Source organism: Sesamum indicum, linkage group LG10 (assembly GCF_000512975.1).
Source record: "Sesamum indicum cultivar Zhongzhi No. 13 linkage group LG10, S_indicum_v1.0, whole genome shotgun sequence".
NCBI classification, from domain to species: domain Eukaryota; kingdom Viridiplantae; phylum Streptophyta; class Magnoliopsida; order Lamiales; family Pedaliaceae; genus Sesamum; species Sesamum indicum.
The window spans coordinates 1,248,113-1,270,548 of record NC_026154.1 but is presented as its reverse complement, the minus strand read 5'-3'; the positions used below and the strand labels follow the sequence as shown (position 1 = coordinate 1,270,548).

The following is a 22,436-nucleotide window of genomic DNA, read 5'->3' as shown; positions in this document are numbered from 1 at the left end:
AATAATTAATATAATTTTGGAAATTTAGCCAAAATTTTAATTCATGTAGCAAAGCGATTATATATACTGAAATTGTTATTTTATTATTTAGTAAGTCATTAAGAATACCAACGAGGCACGTTGAATATATTTGAAAATATTCCATTCTAACTTTTTTTTATCGTATTCTAGTACATAACCCGTGGAAACGGGTCCGACCCTATTATTCTTCCCCCTCCCCAATAGATTGAGTAAGTAGGGAGAGCTTTTTGGTCTTTATTTTCAACTTATATGATTAAAAAATAAAAAATACAATTTGTATTTTTTTCGTACATGCATTTAATATTATATTTAAAAAATATACTTGAAACCAACTAAGTTTCAAGAACCTAAACTCCATTTGTTAAGCATATGTGTTTTAAACACACATAAAAACAAATCAATAAATAACATTGAAAAAAATTATCTTTGATGTGAAACAACCAAAAGGCAAACAGTTGAAAATATGTAAAAATAAATAAATAAGATGCAAACACAGTGTGGGTTAGGATAGACTCAAGACTCGTCATAATTCCATATGAGTCCTATCTGTTTTGACATGTTGCTCGTCGATACGCAATTTATTTTTTACTCAAATAGTGTGGATTCATGGCGAGGATCTGAAAAATCCAGACTTGTTCCCAAGCCTACAAGCGATCCAACATAGTTGAACAATCTCTAAATATAAGATATTTCAATTTATTTTTGTATACCCCTTTTGTAATGAAGTTAAACGGGTATTTATATTATTATTCATGTATTTATGATAAATAATATAAAAATAAAATATTATTTTTTAACTATGCATATCAATATATAATTATCATTTAATCGATATGTCGAATACGATATCAAATGAAAAATCCCATTATGCCCTTTAATTATTTCCTTTTGTCCCTCACTAATATTCAAAAGGTTGATATTTCGTTTGAAAAGTAAATGCTATACATACCTTTTCCTTTGAGATGGTTTGAGTTCATATTGTAATTTTAATTTTCTATTCATTATAAGTTAGCACTATATTATAGAGATGAGGAGAATGGGACTGAGATTAACAAAAACAAAATGGTGGGGGGTTGAGTGGTGATTTTGGTTCAATGTTTTATTACCTATGTACTTTTATTTGGGCAGATATGGTAACGTGAGAAATTTGAGATGGTCGCATTTTGTGAAAGCTCAAACAACCAAGAATGGTGCTTCGGGGCATGAAACGCGGCATCGTTTTCGTGGCCGCTCTGTCTCCGAATTCGTACACTGGAAATGGGTACTGGGATTTAGGGTTTAAGTGAGAGAAAGAGGATCGGAGGAGGGAGGATAATCTGATTCAGTTGGTGGGTTCTTCCGGGCAATTCGATGCTCTGATGTTGAATTCCCTTTGCAGATTTTGGTTTCGGACCAACTTTTCTGTTACTAGCCTTGTTTCTCCGTCCCATGGCAAGCTATGTTATCTTCAACTCAAATTGTTTTCTTCAGCTGCGAGACCCATCTGGTTTTTTGCAAAACGAGACTCTTTTACCGCAAATTACCTCATGAAAACATGGGAGCTTTCCCGGGAAAAGGCGTTTTCAGCTGCCAAGCACTTGAACATTGAGTCCACCGAAAAACCTGATTCAGTGATTGCATTCTTGAAGAACCATGGTTTCACAACAGAGCAAATCCGAAGCATGGTCAGAAGGTTCCCGTGTATTATTGTCTCTGATCCTGAGAAAACCCTTTTGCCCAAGATTGAGTTTTTCCTGTCATTGGGGATTTCTGATATTGAAGTGGCCAAGATTTTCATGGCGGCACCTGGTATCTTCAAAAGGAGTTTAGAGAAACATATTATCCCATCTTATAGTTATATGAAGAGTCTGTTTGAATCAAATGGGTTAAATCTTGTCTCCATGAAGAAGCATGCTAGGATCTTGTGTTGTGATTTGCAACGCCATCTGCTGCCTAATGTTGAAGTTTTGAGAGAGGCAGGTGTTCCGGATAAGAAAGTTATCTTCTTGGTGGTTTACCAGCCCAGGGTATTTATGTTAGATGAGAAAAGGTTTAGGAAAACCGTAGAGGAGGTCAAGAAAATGGGATTTAGCCCATCTGTGTTGAGGTTCGTTTTAGCCTTCAAGTGCATCGGTCAATGAGTAAATCCATGTCGGAAAAGAAGGTGGCTATTTATAAGAAGTGGGGTTGGTCGGATGATGAGATTATCTCGGCATTTGAGAAGAATCCTTATTGCATGTTGGTGCCAGTGTAAGATAATGGCTGTAATGGATTTTCTTGTCAACAACATGGGCTTTGATCATTCCCTTGTGTTGAAGAGGCCGCAACTAATTTCGTATAGCTTGGAGAAGAGGATTAGGCCTAGATGTTCAGTTTATAAGATTTTGGTGGCGAATGGTTTGATAAAGAAACATTCCAAATTGGTTCCCGTTGTTGAATCCACAGAGAAGGATTTCTTAAAGAAGTTTGTCATGTGTTATGAGAAGGAAGTTCCTGGACTCTTGCAGCTCTATCAGGAACAAGCTGGCAATGTCAAAGTGTATGATAAGTGATTGATATCTATTCATCCACTCTTGCCGCTGCAATCAAGTTTGTGAATCTTTCTTCATCATATACTTGCACATTCAATCACTCGAACAGTCCCCATGGAATTTTTTGTGTTATCAGTTTTAACTGGTCTTCCTTTCATTGTGTATAAGTTTAGATTAAATTCTATGCATATGAAAACCAGAATACTAACTCTCTTGTCCGCTGTTTGTTTGGGAGCTGATTCAACTTTCTTATCCCTTTGTCTCCCAACTCTTTCTGCTTTTGTAGAAATTTTGGTGAATGACAATGTCTTTCTGGTGGAATCTGATATCTGATGCTTAACTTCTGCATTGTTGGCCTACCTTTTGTGCAGTTCTTACATATCATGTTTATTGCTGATCTTGTACCTGCAGAGGTAAAATGGTTACCAAACATGCCCTTTTCTGCTCCTTCATAAGTGGCCTTCAACTTTCTGTATTGATGAAATCATACTTTATTTTTGGGTCGTATATATAACCAAGTTATGTTGATATCAATCAATATAATTATCTCCAATTTTAAAGAGAATTAAACTATGAGTCATCACGTAATCTTAAAATGTTAAAATATAGAAAGTTTGGAATGAGCTTAAAATGTTTCAAAAAGTAAAAGTAGAACCTTCTCCGTGAAATAACAAATGATTTTAACTAAATTGTGCATCTAGTCTTACGGAATATGATTGCACTCGAAATAACTCAACGATTGAGTTAGATGATTTTAATTACTTTAAGCAGCTTTGCAGAGAGCGCAAATCAAGACTCATTCCCTGCAACTTACCTCAGAAAGGCACACGGTTTTTCCTCCAAAAAAGTCTAAACATTTCAGGTTTGATTCCCCTGCAAGGCCAGAAACTCTGTTATTGCATTCTTCTGGAACCATAATATGACTGATGCCCAAATCTTGTGTGGTGTTGGGAAATGGCCATTTGTCTTTAGATACATTCCTGAAACTAGTTTTCTGCCCAAGATTGTATTATTACACTCTTTATGTTTCTCAAACTCAGACACAGTTAGGATTTTGACACTGGGACCAGGTTTGCTGGGAAGAAGCTTGAAATTCGCCCAAATACATAGTCCCACGTGTTGGTTTCCTTGGAAGTTTCCATTGTTCCGATGATGAAGTTTTCATTGTTTCCGGGCATTTCTGTGGAGAGCCTGCAGGAATATATAGTGCCTAATGCTGAAATCTTGAAGGGGGCAGGTGTGCCTGATACCTATGTTGCAGCATTTCTGAAAATCTGTTCTTTGATGAATTCCTATACTTTGGATTCTTATCTGCTGTTGCTGCTTTTCTTGCCGTTGTTGATATATGTGAACAAAACATGGGACACTAGAACATTGTTTTCTTGCAGCTGTTCTTGAAGTTCTACATAATACTATGCTGATATTGTTCAAATGGGAATTATAATCTAGATTGGGTTCGGATAAATTTGAATCAATTTTATGGTAAGTGCAATACACTTGTTGTGTGATTGGTTTACAGTTTAGAAAAAGTGACCAATTACATGACAGATATATTACACTTTATGTGTGAGTGGTTTAATACGATCAAGCTTTGTTTGGATACAAGTTTTCATATTCAAACAAACTAGACCGCTGTTGATGCAAAACTGAGTTTTCAGCTGATTGTGGACTTTCCAATTTGAAACTCTTGGCTTATCTTCTCATTTAACCTTCATCTCACTTATCTCATTACATGTAAAGCAATCTACACATCCCAAAAGTTTGCTAAAAATAGTTAAATTTGTTCAACAGTCACACTTCACTCATAATACACGCATATAAAATACAAGTATTACGTTTTTTTAGTAATATTCAAGTTGAAAGTAACTTAAACGCTAAATATAATAGTATTATGTTCTTCGATAATGTATGGACTACGTAAAGGCGCGTATTTGCTTTTTGTTTTGAAAATAGAGGTCCGAATCCAGAGATAAAATCGTCAAGTATTGGGACAGATATGGAAAGAAAATACACGATTTGATCCAAATATAAACAAATTATTCTAGTAGGTTAAAGCAATGACTTAACATTACAATTCAACAAAAATTATTAAAAAAAATAAAATAGAAGAACATATTATAGTGGAAAAAAATAAAAGTATCTAAAGTTAAAAAAGATCATTAGAAATCTTTACTTTTCAATCTATAGTTGCAATTATATCCTAAATCATATAATTTCAAAAGTAAAATCCAACCCATGACAATCCTAATTCTTGATCCTCCTTTTCAATTTTGTGGTCCAAATTTGGAGGGAAGAGTGCATACATATAGTATAATAATTAATAAGTATGCTTTGAATTATATTAATATATATAAAAAAAAACACTTGTCAGTTATGATCAACAATATCTTTCACCACAGTATATTAATTTTTTTATTGTATCGATAATATTTTTTAAATTTTTAAATTTTTATTTAATATATTTTTAAAATACAAAAAAAATATGATATACATGCAAAAAGCACAAGTGATGCATCAAAATGTGGAGGTGGGAGGGGGCAATAATAACAAAAAATATGATGTGCCGACGGGACGACGACGCATGAGAAAGAGAGAGAGAGAAGGGTAGTGGGAAGAATGCAATTGAATGCAGCCACCTAAATCATTTAAACCTGCTTCCCCCATCCTCTGCCCGCCACGTACTGCCTAGTCAAACTTCACCAACTTTTACCGCCTCACCTGCTCTTCCGGTTTTATTCTCTCTCCCCTCCTTTTTCTTTTTATCCTTATATGCTTTTTAATTTTATTTTTATTTCTTGATTTACAACATTTATAAAATGATTGTTATAAATAAAAAAAATTGATCAAGTATTAATAAATAAAATAATACTTGGTGTGTATATATATATTAATTAGATCTGACCATATTTGATTTGAGTATCAAGAAATTTTATAAATTATATTTTTAATATTTTCTGAATATTAATCTTATTTATATGTAAATCATAAATTCTAAATAAATTATATATAGGAGTGTGTGTGATTCACCAGAATACATTCGATATAGTCATTGCAGCATTCATTATGTTGTCAATTTGTACTTTGTGGTCTTACATTAAAGTTCTCGACTAATCATCATAAATCAATAATAGAGTAAAAGTAAATTATTATTTGTTATTTGGACCACATTCTTTTTTATGTATTAATAATTCGTTTCAAATATATAATTTTTTTTTAAATTACTCGTATACTCAAAAAAGCGTTAACATCAGCATACAAGCTACTCTAATTTTTTAATTATTGGGAGTGATTTTTTAATTATAAAAAAAATATGAATAATTTTTATAAATAAATCATTGATCAGATGATGTAAATATAATTATTATTTTTTTTTTTTTTTTGGGAGGAGGAGGAGGGGGTTGGGGTGACTTAAATTGTGGCCAAGGAGGTTGCCGGTAAGCAGTAGCAGTTCCTCCTCAAAAATTTGTAATTATGCATTTATTGACTTTACACCTACCCGTATTCACACAACTCCCCCCTTTTAAAACAAGACAAATGCTATTTTCACCGGATCCCATCCGTCAACTTTTCAAGAGCAAATCTGAGCCGTTGGTTTCATGAATTTACCAACAGACCACAATTTAACTGAAAAAACCTCCATAATGATGTTAGATTACCTGAGTTAAACTTTCTTAACTGATTGATTAATCCCCCTTCACTCGCTCTCAGGCGTTTGAGACAACCTTCCTATTATTTTATTTATTTACAATTGTCTAAATAAATTAAAACGAGCTGAATAATACTAATTTCAAGCTATGTTTCGTTTTCTAAACATAATTAAAACAATAAAAAATATAATCATAATTCATTGTTTTTATCTTGAAATTATAATTTAATATTAGAATAATTACATTCTCCTCTCCGGAGGTTTAGTGTAATTACACCTAAACTCCTTATGGTTTGAGAAATTACATCTAGCACTCCTGATATTTGTTTTCGTCTAATAAATAAGTTCTTCCGTTAGTTCAAATTTATCGAAAGTATTGATATCAACAAATAAATTGAAAAAAAAATCTATTTTTACCCAAATTAACTTATTACAAGTCAAATAAATTATTTTATGATCAATAACCCTCGTGTGTTAATACATGTGATATAATATATTTTCACCATTATAAGAGTAATTTAATTCATTATAAAAAATTATTTAATTTGCTATAAGTTAGTAACAAGCCAATGGAGGGTAAATATCAATTTTCGTTCAAATTTTTTTTTTTACTAATATCGATAAATTCAGTGAATTTTGATCGACGGAATGACTAATTTGTTAGAAAAAAGCAAACTTCAAGAGTGTTAGATATAGTTTTTCAAATTATAAAAGATTTACGTATATTACACCAAAATTTTAGAGGAGGGGAGTGTAATTATCCCTTTTTTATTTTCAATTGAAAAGAATATATAATTCAATATTGTTAATATAGGGTGGCGCTGGTGCACGCGCGAGCAGCACGTCGTGGGGCTGGTTGAAGTCGCATTGTCATGGGGCTTTGGCGGGTACGTGTCCCTTTCTTATAGGTCGACAAGAAGACTTGTACTCCCTGGTGTCTGCATCAGCTTTTCATTGTCATTCTTTTCATTTAATATATTATATATAGTGTTAAAAAAAAGAATGAACTAAAATAATATAATGGTCTAAAATACATTTGCCCACTTTCCTTGCCAATTTTTTCAGTCTATAAATAGAAATATCTTTTTTTATTTCACATTATTTTATGAGGGAAAAAAAGACCTCAATTACAATCTTTGTAGGAGACCTTTTTTCTTTTCTATATTATACTAACAGCATACGGTATACTCGATGTGTGTGTAAAAATATTTAAAAATTATAAATAACTAATATTATTATTGATAATGTGATAATGACTTCAAAAACATAAAATATCAAAATTTGAGAGGTGTTTTAGTAAAATTGTCAAAAATATTGAAATGATTATTATAATCAAATTTTATTAGAGGAAAAGGGAATGAATGGGTGAAAGGTAACTTTGGATATTTAAAATTTGATACGACAATAGAGTTCTCTTTTATAATAGTATATAAAGCTGTATTATATTCAATTAAACCCTTCAAACGAGCGTGTCTACTGCCCTGGATTGTATGTAATTTATATCAATCAAGTCGAGTGAATTATTTACTTAAAAAAAATACAGATCGTCAAGCAGGATTGGCCCATTCGAGGATATAACATGTAATTCACATAAGATCACGAGCCCATAATGAATGACAAAATGACCAAACTAACCCTATAATTTGAATACGCCAAAGACAGATGAAGGGTAAAAAATCATCTTTGAACCTAATATTGCTCATGCGACGTAGCTAAGCAAATGAAGACACATTATACACAGTACATGAAAATCACATATTAAATGAAAATACACTGAGATATTATCATTTAATTTTAACATCGATACATCTAAAAAACATTACAACCAGTTCGATAGACCAAAGGGATTCAATTATTGGGATGTAATTATTTTTATTTTGTTAAATAATGGAATCCAAGGCATCTACATTTCTTAAAGAATATCCATGAATTTAGCTATTAGAGGAAATAGCTCTTTATCAACACATAAGGCTATCCCTATCCCTCTACATACCCCCTCCCTATACAAAGAAACTTAACTTATTCACACATCACAAAAAGAGTGCATCACCATTATCTTTCTGGGCAATATGTGAAACAACAAATCAATTTCACTTTAATTCATTTGCTGCCAAATCATAATCTTTTGTAATTTTTGGACCACATACATGAGTTTTTTTTCCACTTTAATTATGTTATAATGCTTTTTACCAAACTATATGATTTTAAATTTATATTGTTTCACCTTAGTTTTTTCAATTTTATTTATTTTTATCGAGCAATCTCATGTCGATGGAAACTTATTCCACAATAGATGAATTTGGTCGAATTGGTGTACAAAAGTTTGTCACGAGAAAAGATAGCATTTACATGTCAGAATGCAGATATCTTGTACACTCATTTATGGTTCAAAAATCGATACTATAGGTATATAGTCAATCAGTTAAAGAAATTTGATATCGTGTGAAAAGACAAACATAAATAAAGTGTAATAAATACGAACAATAAAAAAAAAACCCACAAAAATCATAAATAGCATGAATGGAATACAACTCTAAAATACATAAATAATTAATGTAAAAGAAAAAGCAATTAATGGGGAGGGGAGGGGAGGGGGAAAAAAAGAAAAAGAAAAAAGAAGAACACATGTCGGTCCATGACAAACACAAAATTCCAAGGGCAAAAGAGTCTTTTCAAGTCAAACAGGCCATAAGTTGACCACACAGGCGTGGGATTGCTGTTAGGTAGGCCTGGGCGCGTAATAAAACCGCCAAAACAGACAACAAATACAAATAGTTTAAAATGTAAAATAAAAATTAAAAAATAAATGCGATGATATCTTATTCTAATAGTTAAAATTAAAGTTAAAAAATTCTATTAATAAAGTTTTGAGGTTATTGATTGAATTTTTTAAGGTGTGTGGATTTTTGTCACAGTTTATGTGAATATTTGTCTCATTTTATATCAGTATTTGTGATATATTTATTTTTATTAATTATATTAATGTATTGATTAAATTAAGATACTATTTTGTGTATTGAGATTTTATTTAATAAAATAAAAAAGAACTCAAACAAAAAAAAAGAAAAATAAAAAAAAGGGGGGCAGAAAATGGGAGCAGCGGAGAATAAACGAAGCGCACCAAAAGGGCGAAATAAAGAAAAAATAAAAAAATAATAATAGCACACAAAAAGTGCACAAAAATCACACACACTGAGTGTGAAATATATAAAAGGCAGAGAGTGAGAAAAACCACTAAAAAGTAGAAAACCTCTCTCACTCTTCCTCCTCCTCCTCTTCTCTCTCTCTCTCTCTAAAACCACCAAACCCCTTCTCGATCAAACAACCTCTCTCTCTCTCTCTCTCTCGTTCTTGCAGGCATATAGGACTCTGTGTTCTGTAATTATACACCCACACAAATACTTCTGTAAATATTTTGTGAAGTACTTAAGTGATACATATTTATAGTGTACTGTATATTTTTAGTAGAGAGAGAGAGTGAGTGCGTGCGTGCGTGCGTGAGTGTACACAATATGGAGAGGTACAGTGGGACCCAGGCAATGGAGGCGGTACAGGTGGATCCGGTGGCGGAATGGGCGGCGCCGGTGGATCCGGTGGCGGAATGGGCGGCGCCTGGTGGGGAGACCGGGCTTGAAGGCGAGTTGCATTTGAATTTCATCTGAATTTCACTTGAATTTGACTCAAATTGAGCATCAACTTTGTAATGTTGATTCATTTGAGGTTTGATTTTGTGAATGCAGAGCCTATGTGGCAATTGGGCCTAGGCGGTGGTCCTGAGTCGTACCCCGAGAGGCCCGATGAGCCTGATTGTATCTATTACTTGAGGACTGGCTTCTGTGGATACGGAAATAGGTGCCGGTTCAATCATCCTCGTGACCGTAGCATGGTAAGGCTCTGATTTTTCAGCTATAGGGTAAAAGTATTGACTCTTTAATACATGATTGGCACTGATCGTTGGTTAAAGAGTGTAGTTTCGTGGGGTTTTATGTAGATTTGATGCTAATTTAAGCCAAATCGGACCTTTTGTTTATTAGGTGGGGGATCTAAGGTGGTTTTGGTTAAATAGAAGTGAGCTAGATTTGGAAAAATTTACACTTTGAAGGGTTATATGAATTATGCAAGCATGCATGGATTGGATTAGAGGGATTCACACGGATTTGATAGTAATTTCGGTAAAGTTCGAGTCTTTCTTGTTCTGGTTGAGTTCAGCATGGTTTTTGGTGAAATAAGAGCGAATAAGTTGGTGACAAAATTTACATTTTTCACTCTCACATCAATTTGGTACATGAGTATTAAATGGAATTAGGGGATATTTACATGGATTTGAGAGTAATTCGGGTGAAAATGGTGTCATTGTTGTTTTATGTGTGGTTTATTGTTACTTTTGATGAAATGGAAGTAGGGTAAACTGGGAAGATATTTATATTATTCATTAATCATCTTAATTTGGTAAGCATGCATTGACCCATTCGTGCTATGTGGTTACATGATCATAGGCAATGGGAGCTCTGAGAGCCGGTGGAGGCGAGTACCCAGAACGTGCTGGCCAACCTGTCTGTCAGGTATCCAATTGCATGTGCATTTGCTAGATCATGCGCTTTAGGTGACTCTTCTGCTTATTGTCTATTGTAAGGATGCTGAGATTTGATCCATTGTTTTAAATCCTTGGTATTGGCATTAGCACGTCTGCCAGATTATGCTCATTTAAGTAATTTGGCAATTTCCTGTCTATATATTGGGAGACTGTGCACTTCTTATTGGTCCATAGTGCTTCATCTGGTTATCTGATATCGAGCTTTTGTATCCTATGGATTCTGTTTAAAGATCCATTGTTGAACACCTGTTATCCTCTAACTTTCGAGATCTCAAAAATTTCACTTACCTATCATGAAATAGTGGAAGATCTTTTCTTAGTGATATCAAGATATAGAGTTTGTACCTTCTAGACTTTACTGCACAATTTTGTGTGTGTTCTTTATGAATTAATCAACTTTTATGTGGTTGATAATGGAATCATTCTTTTCTCTTTGTTTTTTCAATAGGATGGTCAATATCAATTATCAAACCATTTCCTTTACTTCTAAGGAGTTCATCCTTTTCACCCTGGAATCTGGATATTGATTTAGTTTGTGTAAAGAGTAGTTTCAAAGTCAAACAGTGAAAAACACCTGGAAAACTTAAGCTTTGGGTTACTCTTGTTCTCTCTCATACTTCATTTTATATTGTTGTGGCCAGATGAAAGATACAAAGTTTCTTAGTTGCAGTTTCGTCTATATCCTACTTCTGGTTCGAATAAGGATCTCAAAGTCAGTCTATTTGGATCTATTATGCTTTGCTACATTACTTGTGTTATGATTCATGTTGTTCATAATTTTTGTTATGTGACTAATATCAGATCATGAAAAGTATTTTCCTCGACTTAACTGGTGTAACATTCGACTGGTAGTGGTTTCTCTTGGAAGAAAGATTTTCTTCATATTGATTATGAGTTGATACATTTTATGGTCTGGATCTACCGTGGGAGCAAATTCTTGCTCTTTCTATTATGTCTTTCAGATTGACAAAATTTTTGCTATAAATCCGTAGGGAAAATTTATCATCTGTGGTTGGAGTTTATGCGTATTCGTCTTCTAATATTATTTATCACACCTGTTACTTTTTGGACGGACTAAAAAAGATCTGATTACCGTCTTAACAATGTTGAACTTTATGCCAGATTATTATTTATTTTGAGCAATTAAAAGGGCATCTATATCTTTGTACATCTTAAGCTTTGACATCAAGGATTTAATCCTTATAACATTCTACACATTTTACACTTTTGAGTAGTCTAAGCTTCCTCTACTTTTTAATCAAGGTATCTCTCCTTTTTAATTGTTTTTCTGTATAATTATACTGTCTTATTTGTTGAGCTCCAAGCTGTCTTCATACTCGATTGTGTTAATTTTTGTTTATGAAAATTCTGCTTTTTGTTCAAATCGTCCTTTGCGCTGGATTTGTAGTACTACATGCGGACCGGAATGTGTAAATTTGGTGCTTCCTGCAAGTATCACCATCCAAAACATGGAGTTGGGTCTTCAGCCCCAGTCACACTGAACGTTTATGGATATCCTTTGCGACCGGTCTTCCTCTTTGAACTTTCTGGTTCTTGTTTATTTTTTCTTACTGTCATTTATGGTTTCATTTAGAGACCATCTATAATTAGCTGTCTCATAGAGTTATTCTGCAGGGCGAAAAAGAATGTTCCTATTATGTAAAGACAGGTCAATGCAAGTTTGGTGTTACCTGTAAATTTCATCATCCACAGCCAGCAGGGATACAAGTGCCGGCACCACCAGGCCCTGGTGCTGGACCTTTGGCTGCTCCAGCAGGGTACCCATCCGTGCAGTCTCCTTCTGGTCAATCTTCTCAACAGTATGGGGTAATTCAAGGCAACTGGCCTGTTGCCAGGCCTGCGATGCTTCCTGGCTCATATGTTCCTGGAAGTTACGGTCCGATGCTCTTTCCCCCAGGAGTTGTTCCTGTTCCTGGTTGGACTCCCTATCCGGTAGGTGTAACTGGAACTGTTTGTCTGACTTTGAAGATTCTTGAGATGATTTTATGTTATGCTAAATTCTACAAGTACATGGTACAGGCACCTGTCAGTCCTGTGGCCTCCTCAAGTGCTCAACCCACAGTTGGTCCAGGCCCAATTTACGGGTTGACACAGTTGTCTCCTTCAGCAACTGCATATACAGGACCATTCCTTTCTGTTACTTCTTCTGCTGGCCCCTCAAGCAGCAGCCAAAAGGAACATCCATTTCCAGAAAGACCTGGTCAACCTGAATGCCAGTATTATTTGAAAACTGGGGACTGTAAATTTGGAGCTACATGTAAATATCATCACCCACCAGAGTGGAGTGCACCAAAGATCAATTTTGTACTTAGTCCAATGGGTCTGCCATTACGCCCAGTAAGCACAAAGTTTTCTCCCTTCAATTTGTGAACCATTTTAAACTAGCTGTAAATTGTAGAATAAGTTGGTCATTTTTCCAAAATCCTTTTTCTTCACATTCATGATTGTGGAGATGACCGCTTCAGCAGAATGGCTACTGCCTGCTAATGAGTGGGGCTGTGGATTATAGTCGTGCATTTTGTCACTGAAACTGCTTATAGTTAAGTACTTCAATTAGAAAATGACGGATAACTAGGGTAGAATCTAGATGCTGCATGAGTTCCTCTCTGGATTGAAAAGCGAAGTATATGACCCTAGTGAATCTTACTGCAGCTTACATGGTTAGACTTTGCTCTTAGTTCCAGCTATGATGATGTTAAGATGATCCTATGATATGTTTTTTCCCCTTTCTAATGGAATCTTTGACTTGCATATCCACCTTTTTTCAGGGTGCTCCACTTTGTTCTCACTATGCTCAAAATGGAGTATGCAAATTTGGCCCCTCGTGCAAATTTGATCATCCAATGAGAATTTTGAGTTACAGCCCATCTGCATCTTCTCTGACAGATATGCCAGTTGCTCCTTACCCTGTGGGATCCACAAATGCAACTTTGGCTCCATCAACCTCGTCATCAGATTTGAGGCCTGAGCTTCTTTCCGGGTACAACAAAGATGCCTTCTCATGGCAAATGTCTTCTATGAACAGTTCAAGTGCTGCCGGTGGTTCGTTATTCTCTACAAGTGGAGCTGTTCCTCAATCAAGTGCGCAGCAGTCTGGACAGGGTTCTATATCTTCAAGTGGTGGCAGTACCATAAGTCGTGGAGGTGAGGTTCACGCATCAAGCTGAATAGAAAGGATAGAGTCATGACATTGTCTCTGTCGACCATTTCACCATGCAAACTTAAAAGTTTATGGTCCAATTCCCCCGTCGGATGCCTGGTCTCAACCAACAATGTTCGTCCTATCAGATCTAGCACATTCTAGCTATGTCATCCATGGTCATAATATCGTCATGTAGCCACCATTTCCATTTTGAATAAGTCATACATACCCCTGAAAACATCTCGGAAACCACATTTAGCTTTTCAGCTAGTCTTCGAATAACAAGAAAGGAAACCAACCTCCTCGTTAGTGCTCAAATTTTGGAGCTGCTTGTGTCTATTTATGGTATCTTTTTCGAAACGAAAAAGATAAGTCCTGGCCATTCTCCATCTGGATTTAACTGTCTTTACACCTCTTTCATCCCTTCATTGGGAAGAACATCCCAACTTGACAAGGGAATGAATACAGCGGTGTTCTTATTCCCCTTCTTTTTTCCTGGGGCTTTGTTTTGGAGGCAATGATAAACTCATAGAACTTCAAGGCAATTTAATGCTACGTTTGTATGTAAGATATGTAGTTATGTTGTGAAATATGAATTGCTTGCATGCTTCTTTTTCATAGATTATCACAAACACATCAAAGAATTTAGATAAAACCTTGAATTTTGAGGATATATCTTTCGGTAATCTGATGGCTGTGGTTTGCACGCTACTAGGAACATGGATATGGCTATGGGTTATGCATTGTCTGGACTTTGAATTTGAGGAAAATATTGTCTTCGTTTCAATGATTGATTCTGTACTTTGTTGCAACTTTTCCTTTTCCTTTGTTTTTCTAACTAAATTTCTTGATCCAGACATAGCATTGGCTTTATGTTGTATATGTAAAAGCTACAATCACTGAAGTACGTTGGAAAAGGATTTATTGGCTTCTTGCAGAATATGCAAATTCTTAGTCAGAAATTTACATATTTTTGTTAGGGGCAAGTACGCTCTGGTTACATGGACAACTTGCTAGTTAATTAGAACAATTAGACTCAATTAGCTTGTCCCACCCTTAACCTTTGCCTAGTTCTCATTGGAATTATTTAAGGTATATATCTTCCAGACAAATTCTTTCTTGATCTAATATTACTTGGTATTCAAATAGTCCATTACACAACCATCTTTTTTTTCTCACTACATATTTCATCTTTGTAAAGCATTTTAGTTGTTTGCATACAAGCTCATCATGTGAAATGACATGATTAAACCTTCAAATAAGCCTACTTTTAGTACCACTCTTGAACCACATGAATCTTGTGATATGACATTGACCCTAGCAAAGTACTAAATATGATTATCATATTAGATGTCCTGTCTTAATGCCATCCTGATTGTCAAACTCAACAAGTAATTAATATATTGAAGAAACCCCTAGCTAGTCATCCAGATTCAACTGCCCAAAGAAATGAACAAAGATAAAGGAAAAGCAGCAGCAGAAGAAACAAAAATAGAGAAAGGTCCGTGGAGATAGATACACACAAGGCATGCATTTAACTCAAGAAATTAATATATATATATATATATTTAAATTAATCCAGGGATATTATAACTTAAAATCATCAGTCAAAATAGAGAGTGGCCCAGGTCAACTGCATCCCCAAAACAAGGAAAAAAAGATGAGCAACTTGCTGGATTAGCAGCAGCAGTGGCTGGAGCCATCATCTGACTTTCACAGCTTTGAGTATTATTCTCAACCATTGAAGGGTTATTTATCATGGCTGAAAGTTCCCATGACTGCTCAGTACTACTCTCCCAGAACCCACATCCAAGTTCTTGATCATAAGAAGAAAAATTTTCAGGGTTTTCAAGATTCCATCCCATTGTTGTTGTGCTGGAATCAAGAACATGAAGTCCATTGCTATTCTGATAATTGTTGTCTGATGAGAAACTGAAGTTTGAGCCAAAAGCCTTATGCGGCCCCCCATCAACATTCTTAGAATTATTGTAAGAACTGGAGGGGTTCAAGTAGTTGTTGGGAACTATGCAGTCCAAATACCCAGAATTTGTGTCAGTTGTGGAGAGATTAAAGAAACTGCAGTTATCATCATCATTAGGTGGTGAACCATAGGAAGATTCATGGGAATGACAGGTGTCGTTCTCCGAATGCACATGGACATGGTTCCGAGGTATTACATTCTCAGCAGGCTGACTGCAGGAAGCGTGACCAGTGACATTATTGGCAGCAGGCTGCTGTTTAGTTTGTGCAGAAAAGCTTTGAAACTCAAAAGGGCTCAAAAGGGAGTGGAAAGTAGTTTGATCAGAGTAAATAAAGTTAGTCCTTGCTTGAGAGCCCTTGATGGAAAGGGCTGCCCTATCATAGGCCAATGCTGCTTCTTGGGCAGTGTCAAATGTCCCCAGCCAGTGCCTCTCCTTGGTGGTGGGGTCCCTTATCTCCGCTGCATAACGGCCCCACGGCCTCCGCCTGACCCCAAGGAACCTCCCCGGCTCGGCCGCCTTCTTGCGGCCCCTCCGCTCGGTCGACTGCAACACGGCCGCCGTGTTGCGTTGGAGCAATGTGAAGCCTGTCTCAGTGAGTATGGGCTCAAAGAGAGCAAAGGGTTTATCATGAGAAGGTTTATTAGGTGCTGACATTGTAACAACAGTTGTTGAATTGGATGGAACGAGGAAAAAGTGTGAGTTTTCGGGGAGATGAGGGAAGAATAAGGTAAAAAGATGTTTGATGATCAGTTGGAGTTAAGTGGAGAGTGTGTCTTGCAAGATTTGTGAAATGGGCTCTCTCTTTTAAAGGCAGTGATGGAGAGGGGAAAAAAAAAGGACACATTGCAAGTGTCATACGTTGAAAGATTTTTTTGTTTTTTGTCCTAACATTTTATTTCCCAAAGTAATAAACTATTTTAAGTTAATTTTTTAGTATATTTCATATGACTCCCAGAAAATAAGAAAAAAAGTAAAAGAAACTGTTCCCTTTCCGGAGTATCAGATTTTTGATCTTGACTAGGATTTCAAGATTCCACTCTAACCCTTCTTGCAAATATATGGTACATTTTTTGCAACACCTAAATCTTCAAGGGCCTCAGTGGAATTTCATCATACACACATGTGAGTCTTTGTGTGTGAAAATTCATAATCATCTTGATTAATGTAAATTATAATGGACTCTTTAAAAATCTATTATAATTACAAATACTCGTCTGGAATTAACAATCGTCTAACAAATACATCTTATAATGAGCTATCATAAAAGGGTATTTGTTAGACAATCATCAATTTTAGAGGAGTATTTTAACTTTTCAAATGATGAAATAATATTTATAATTATGACAAATTTAAAAAAAACTCATTGTAATAATTTACCCTTAATTTTATATTCATAATATGAATCCAAAAACTCCAAGACAAGAACCTCAGCTACCCTACCAGCAGCTGATAGATACAGACAACATTGTGCCTAGAGGCATGCAAAGCAAAGCAAAACAATTTCCCTGACACTGATAATTAAAAGTTTGTGATTCTAGACTATTAACCCATGGAAGAATGTTGGGACAACTTGAAAAACATCAACTATTTCAAATCAAATTAAACAAAAAGTAATGACAAATTAAATTAGGATAACGAAACGATAATCACAAACAGGATATTTTGTCTCCATATATATATATATTTCTTGAGAATCTCAAGGGCATTTGAAAATATAAGCAGAATGTGAGTGTACTTTTCTTGATAAGTCACATGTTTAATCCGCGTTCGATGCAAAAACTAATCAAGTAATTCTCTTGTCTTGTTCTTGATTTTCAAAGGGAGCAGTTAGGGATCTTCACTTACCAAAATCATTAAATCCCAGATAATAATTAATACATATATTGTGACAATTGGATTATGTACATACGTTGTGGGAACATATATGTGTTGCAATTCCTAGACAAAAAAGGTGTACTTCATAAGTCAAACATTGTAGTTTTATTTGTCACTTATATGTAATTAATTATAAGCTAATTAATTTCCCCATTTTTATTACACATTTATTGTTTCAAGATCATGAAATGAGATAGATTTGCTGATTCTTTATTCTACTTGGATAATTTCATCTCAAATGAATAATTGATCCGGATTGGGAGGTTGTTGGTGCTCTATAGCGTTGTCTATTTAGAGGTGCTTGAGATATGAAAAAACGAACAGATTGTTAGGACCCTTCGATACTTAAGTGAGTGGGATGAGAGATTGAGAGAAAAGTAGTGTAAATATGCTCTGTGAAAATTTCGTACCTTGGCCCAAAATAGCTAAGCGGTATTTGTATTAAGGCCAAATATCCGTACTTGTACGAGTTCTCAATCTTTCATAATGTATGTCACAAATTACTAATATTAGAGAAATGCATACATATTTGAAATAATAATGAAATTGTGAATTCAAAATAGTAAACCAACAATGAATGCAACATATTATTACTATTATTATTACACAACTACTATTATTTCATCATGGTTACATAATATTGTTCAAGAATTATTCCATAAAGTAAGTAAAAAAACAAAGCAAAAATTGGTGAGTGATGGAGCGGTGTCTTGTCTAAAAGTGTCTTGAAAAAGGCTATAGTCAAAAGGGCAATCAAATGCTTAATTAATAAAAAAAATAATAATTAGTGGGCCATTTAATTAGAATCAACCTATTTAATTAGCAGTTCCAATAGTATTAGGGGTACTTTTGTTTTTTTTTTTTATGATTTCTTGATTAAGCTTTGACATGCCTAAATGGCATTGGAAACAACATAAGCCCATATGTTATAATCAAAGGGGTCAACTCCTTTTTGTCCTTAAAACATTTCAAAATCCCATGATGCTCACCACTTCTGTCTTAAATTGTCTTTTCACCTCAACTAATAATTGCATAAATTTTTGAACAAAACCTAAAGTATTTGTGTTTAATGCATGAATTTTATTAACTACCATTCTTTTAATTTTATCTTTAATTAAGTATGTTTTAGTTAGTAGATTAAATATAATTTTTTTCAGGCCCTTTATTTCTTTATATTAATGAAACTTATATTTTGAAATCAAATTCTATATATATAATTATGAGAAATTAATTTACATGGTTATGTGTTTAATTATTATACAATTTAATATGAATTTTTAATAAGTTTCTATCCTTTTAGTGTGACATGGACTGGAGTCATGGACAAAATCTATGATCCCTTGACTCCTCCACTAACTATTTTCAAGAGTTTAATATGCAAAGATAACATGAATGCCACCAATTCATCTTAATCTCTATGGACAATTCTTTTTAATTGTTTTTCCCTAATTATGCATCTTTACATTGTTAAAAATAATGTAATGGTTCACTTATTAAATAATATGATAAATTATATTAATATCCCTGATGTTAAATTTAAATGTACAAATACCCTATCAATTTTGCAAAATTACAAATGCACTCATCGCTGTTGTAACTGTAATTACAAGAACACCCCTATTCAGTGACAAAAATTTACACAAACGTTCTCTAATGTACTTTATACTAACACCCCCTCAAAAGTATAGCTATAATTTTATAAAGAACATGAGATGTTTGTATAAGTAAATCAAGATTTAGAGGCGTTTATGTAATTTACTCGATTAGCATCTTTAATTAGTCAAAATTTTCAGTAAATCTATTCTTTTAAAGCTAATTTATTTCAACTTTTTGCCAAACTTCCCCTAAACAAAATCAAAGAATGCATAAAACCAGTGATTTACACTGTTTTTCTTCCCTTTATGAGAAGGGTTTGCTATACAACTTTTTCAACACCAGAAAAGGATGTGATCCACTTGGTTTTAAAATGCATAAATAAATATATAAGTATTTGTTAATCACATAATTAGCTCTTAAACTCCTTGGAATAAATTAAAATTTAAATTGAATTTGATTCAAGAAATACTAGAAATGAAGTGGGGGCCTCTTTTTCTTTTTCTTTTTTTTCCCTACTGCAAAAAAAAAAAAAAAAAAAGGGTTCAAATCCTGACAAGAGAAACTGGTTTGGGTCAGATGGGAATTTTGCACAATCTCCAAAACAATTGCACACACTTTTGTCTAAATATTTACAAGGCCATCCGGAATTTAGGGAAAAAGATTATGACATTCTAAGGAGAGTGTAAGGACTAAGGACCTGCACTTTGACCACATTTGACAATCAAACAATTTTGTTTTTCTTCCTTCTTTTTGACCAATTCTACAACATATATATATTATTGCCTTATTGGACAAGGATCATTAATTTTAATATTCTCAATTACAATAATTCAAACATCAAAATTACCCGTTGAATACACATAAACGGTATATTTGCATTGTAATTTCGTCATAAAAGCAATCGTTGCTGCACACATATTCAACAATTATATCCCTAATAATTATCAGAAAAAATATTATTGCCATTATCAACCAACCTAAGCGCGTATATGCGACTTCATGATATTGTTTGCGTTCTTCATAATTGACTATAATAATTATACACATATATATATAATTGTAGCTCTTATGATGATGATTTTGAGGTACTCGAGGTTAATTAATGAGAGGAATTTGGCATGATGGAGTATTAGAGAAAAATGAACAAGTGTGTATTTTTATTTTTTAATTTTTTTTATATGGTTGTTCTTTAATTATGAAGCACTATAATGATTGGGAAAATGAAATGTAATCATAAATTGATCCCTTTTACTATTATTTGAGAAGATGGTTTGTATATATGTGATAATTAATGAGGATTGGATTGGAAATCACAAATTCCTTCATATCATTTTCTCTTCATGCTTGTTATCATACTCCTTGACTCAAATAGTCCCATAATCTCATGCTTCATTTCATTATAATCCATGTCATCAATTCTTTTTTTGTTCTTGTAATTATTATTATGATAAAGCATGTTTCATGTTTTATAGTGGGATTTTTTAATTTTACTACTCTAGGATTAGGGTTTGATCGCAACTACATTTGTCATTTTATTAATTTGTCGTTTTAAAAAAGGAAAAATTACATCGAATTTTCTTGAGGTTTGATACAATGATATGTACTCCTCATTTGGAAAAATATTTACATCTTTGGTACTTTTTTTGTAATATTTGAATAGTAAGATGGAATTGTCAAGTTTACCTTTATTGAAATTTTATTTTTTTTGAAAATATAAAAGGAATGATGTTGGATGGATGTTATTATAAAAAAAAATTAATTTATTAATGAATGTTATTATAAAATATAGGAAAAGTTACAACGACCCCTGTGGTTTGTTATAATTACAAATACTCTTTTGTTGTTTGAAAAATTATCAATATTTTCTGATTTTAATGAACGTCTGATCAATTAACCTAATTCCTATGGTTTTCATTCATTTTTTATGGTGAACTGACCAAAATGCCATTATGGATTAAAAATTATAATTTTATTTAATTTTTTTTATGGACTATGTGGATATGTTTTTTTTATAATTTTTAAAATTTTGCCATCTATCTCGTTCGATTTTTTTATTAATTTTTTATTTTAAGAAAAATACAGTAAAGATAAAATTGACAATTTCATGCCTCTATCCAAGGATTACATAATTTTATAAAATATTAGGGGGGATTTGTAATTTTCAAATAACGAGGAGATATTCATAATTACGCCAAATTTCAGCAGAGTTCGATGTAATTTACCCTAAGATATATATAAAAAAAATTAAATAATATATAAAATTATAATTCAAAATCCAACCAACATTTTGAATTATTCAATAAAAAATTTGGACGAAACCTCAATAAAAATGTGAAAGATAACAAACGGACATTATTATTAAAGAGTGTTTGATAATTTTTCAAAAAAAACAAAAACTTTTACCCTTAAAAAAATAATGTACAAGAGGTAGAGGATTTCACACACTAACACACGCTGACTATTGGCAGGAAACACGTAGCCGGATTATGTGACCAAATTCGACGATTACCCAGCCAGAAACAACATGCTTGCACCGCCACGTCATCCGGCAATCTGAGAGAGAGCCATGTTGAGTTGACACGTAAGCACTGTTCCCGTTGTAATCCGGTGGGGCTCTGCCCACTGACGTGTCGATCAGGGAGAGCCGTCTTGGGTGCCACGTCGGCATGAGTGGCACTGCACTGCAGACAGCCAGGGTAGGTACGGAGTGCATTGGGTGGGGTACGTGTCTGAATGTGAGACGTGAAGCGCGGCGCAGGGAATAAGAATAATGATGGATTGGATGGTGATGGTGGTGATGATGATGATACGAGGTTAATTTTAAAAAATGTTTGGGTGTGGGAGGGCGTAGGGTGAAACTGAGGGGTTACCAGAAACAGTAAAAGTGAATCTGGAGTGTGGGCCAGAGTCAAAGATTGTGGTACTCTGTCCCATGCATTAGGGTACAACCAACCACATCATCAGATTTGCTCCCTCCCTCCCTATCTTTCCTCATATATTCTCATTCTTTTTAATTTTAATTTCATATTTTTATTATTAAGTCTCAAAT

The 22,436-nt window shown here is 33.9% G+C and overlaps 2 protein-coding genes and 1 pseudogene across 2 annotated transcripts; 2 read left to right on the top strand and 1 right to left on the bottom strand.

Annotated features, from left to right (window-relative positions):
- Positions 1,040-2,852, top strand: LOC105171595 (annotated as a pseudogene).
- On the top strand, positions 9,406-14,357 carry LOC105171491 (zinc finger CCCH domain-containing protein 32). The gene is made up of 7 exons (XM_011092629.2): positions 9,406-9,813; positions 9,918-10,063; positions 10,674-10,739; positions 12,180-12,299; positions 12,407-12,724; positions 12,812-13,129; positions 13,561-14,357. The coding sequence occupies exons 1-7, from the start codon at positions 9,690-9,692 to the stop codon at positions 13,957-13,959; spliced, it is 1,491 nt and encodes a 496-aa protein (XP_011090931.1). The 5' UTR covers positions 9,406-9,689; the 3' UTR covers positions 13,960-14,357.
- On the bottom strand, positions 13,931-16,817 carry LOC105171490 (ethylene-responsive transcription factor ERF086). The gene has a single exon (XM_011092628.2). The coding sequence runs from the start codon at positions 16,568-16,570 to the stop codon at positions 15,542-15,544; it is 1,029 nt and encodes a 342-aa protein (XP_011090930.1). The 5' UTR covers positions 16,571-16,817; the 3' UTR covers positions 13,931-15,541.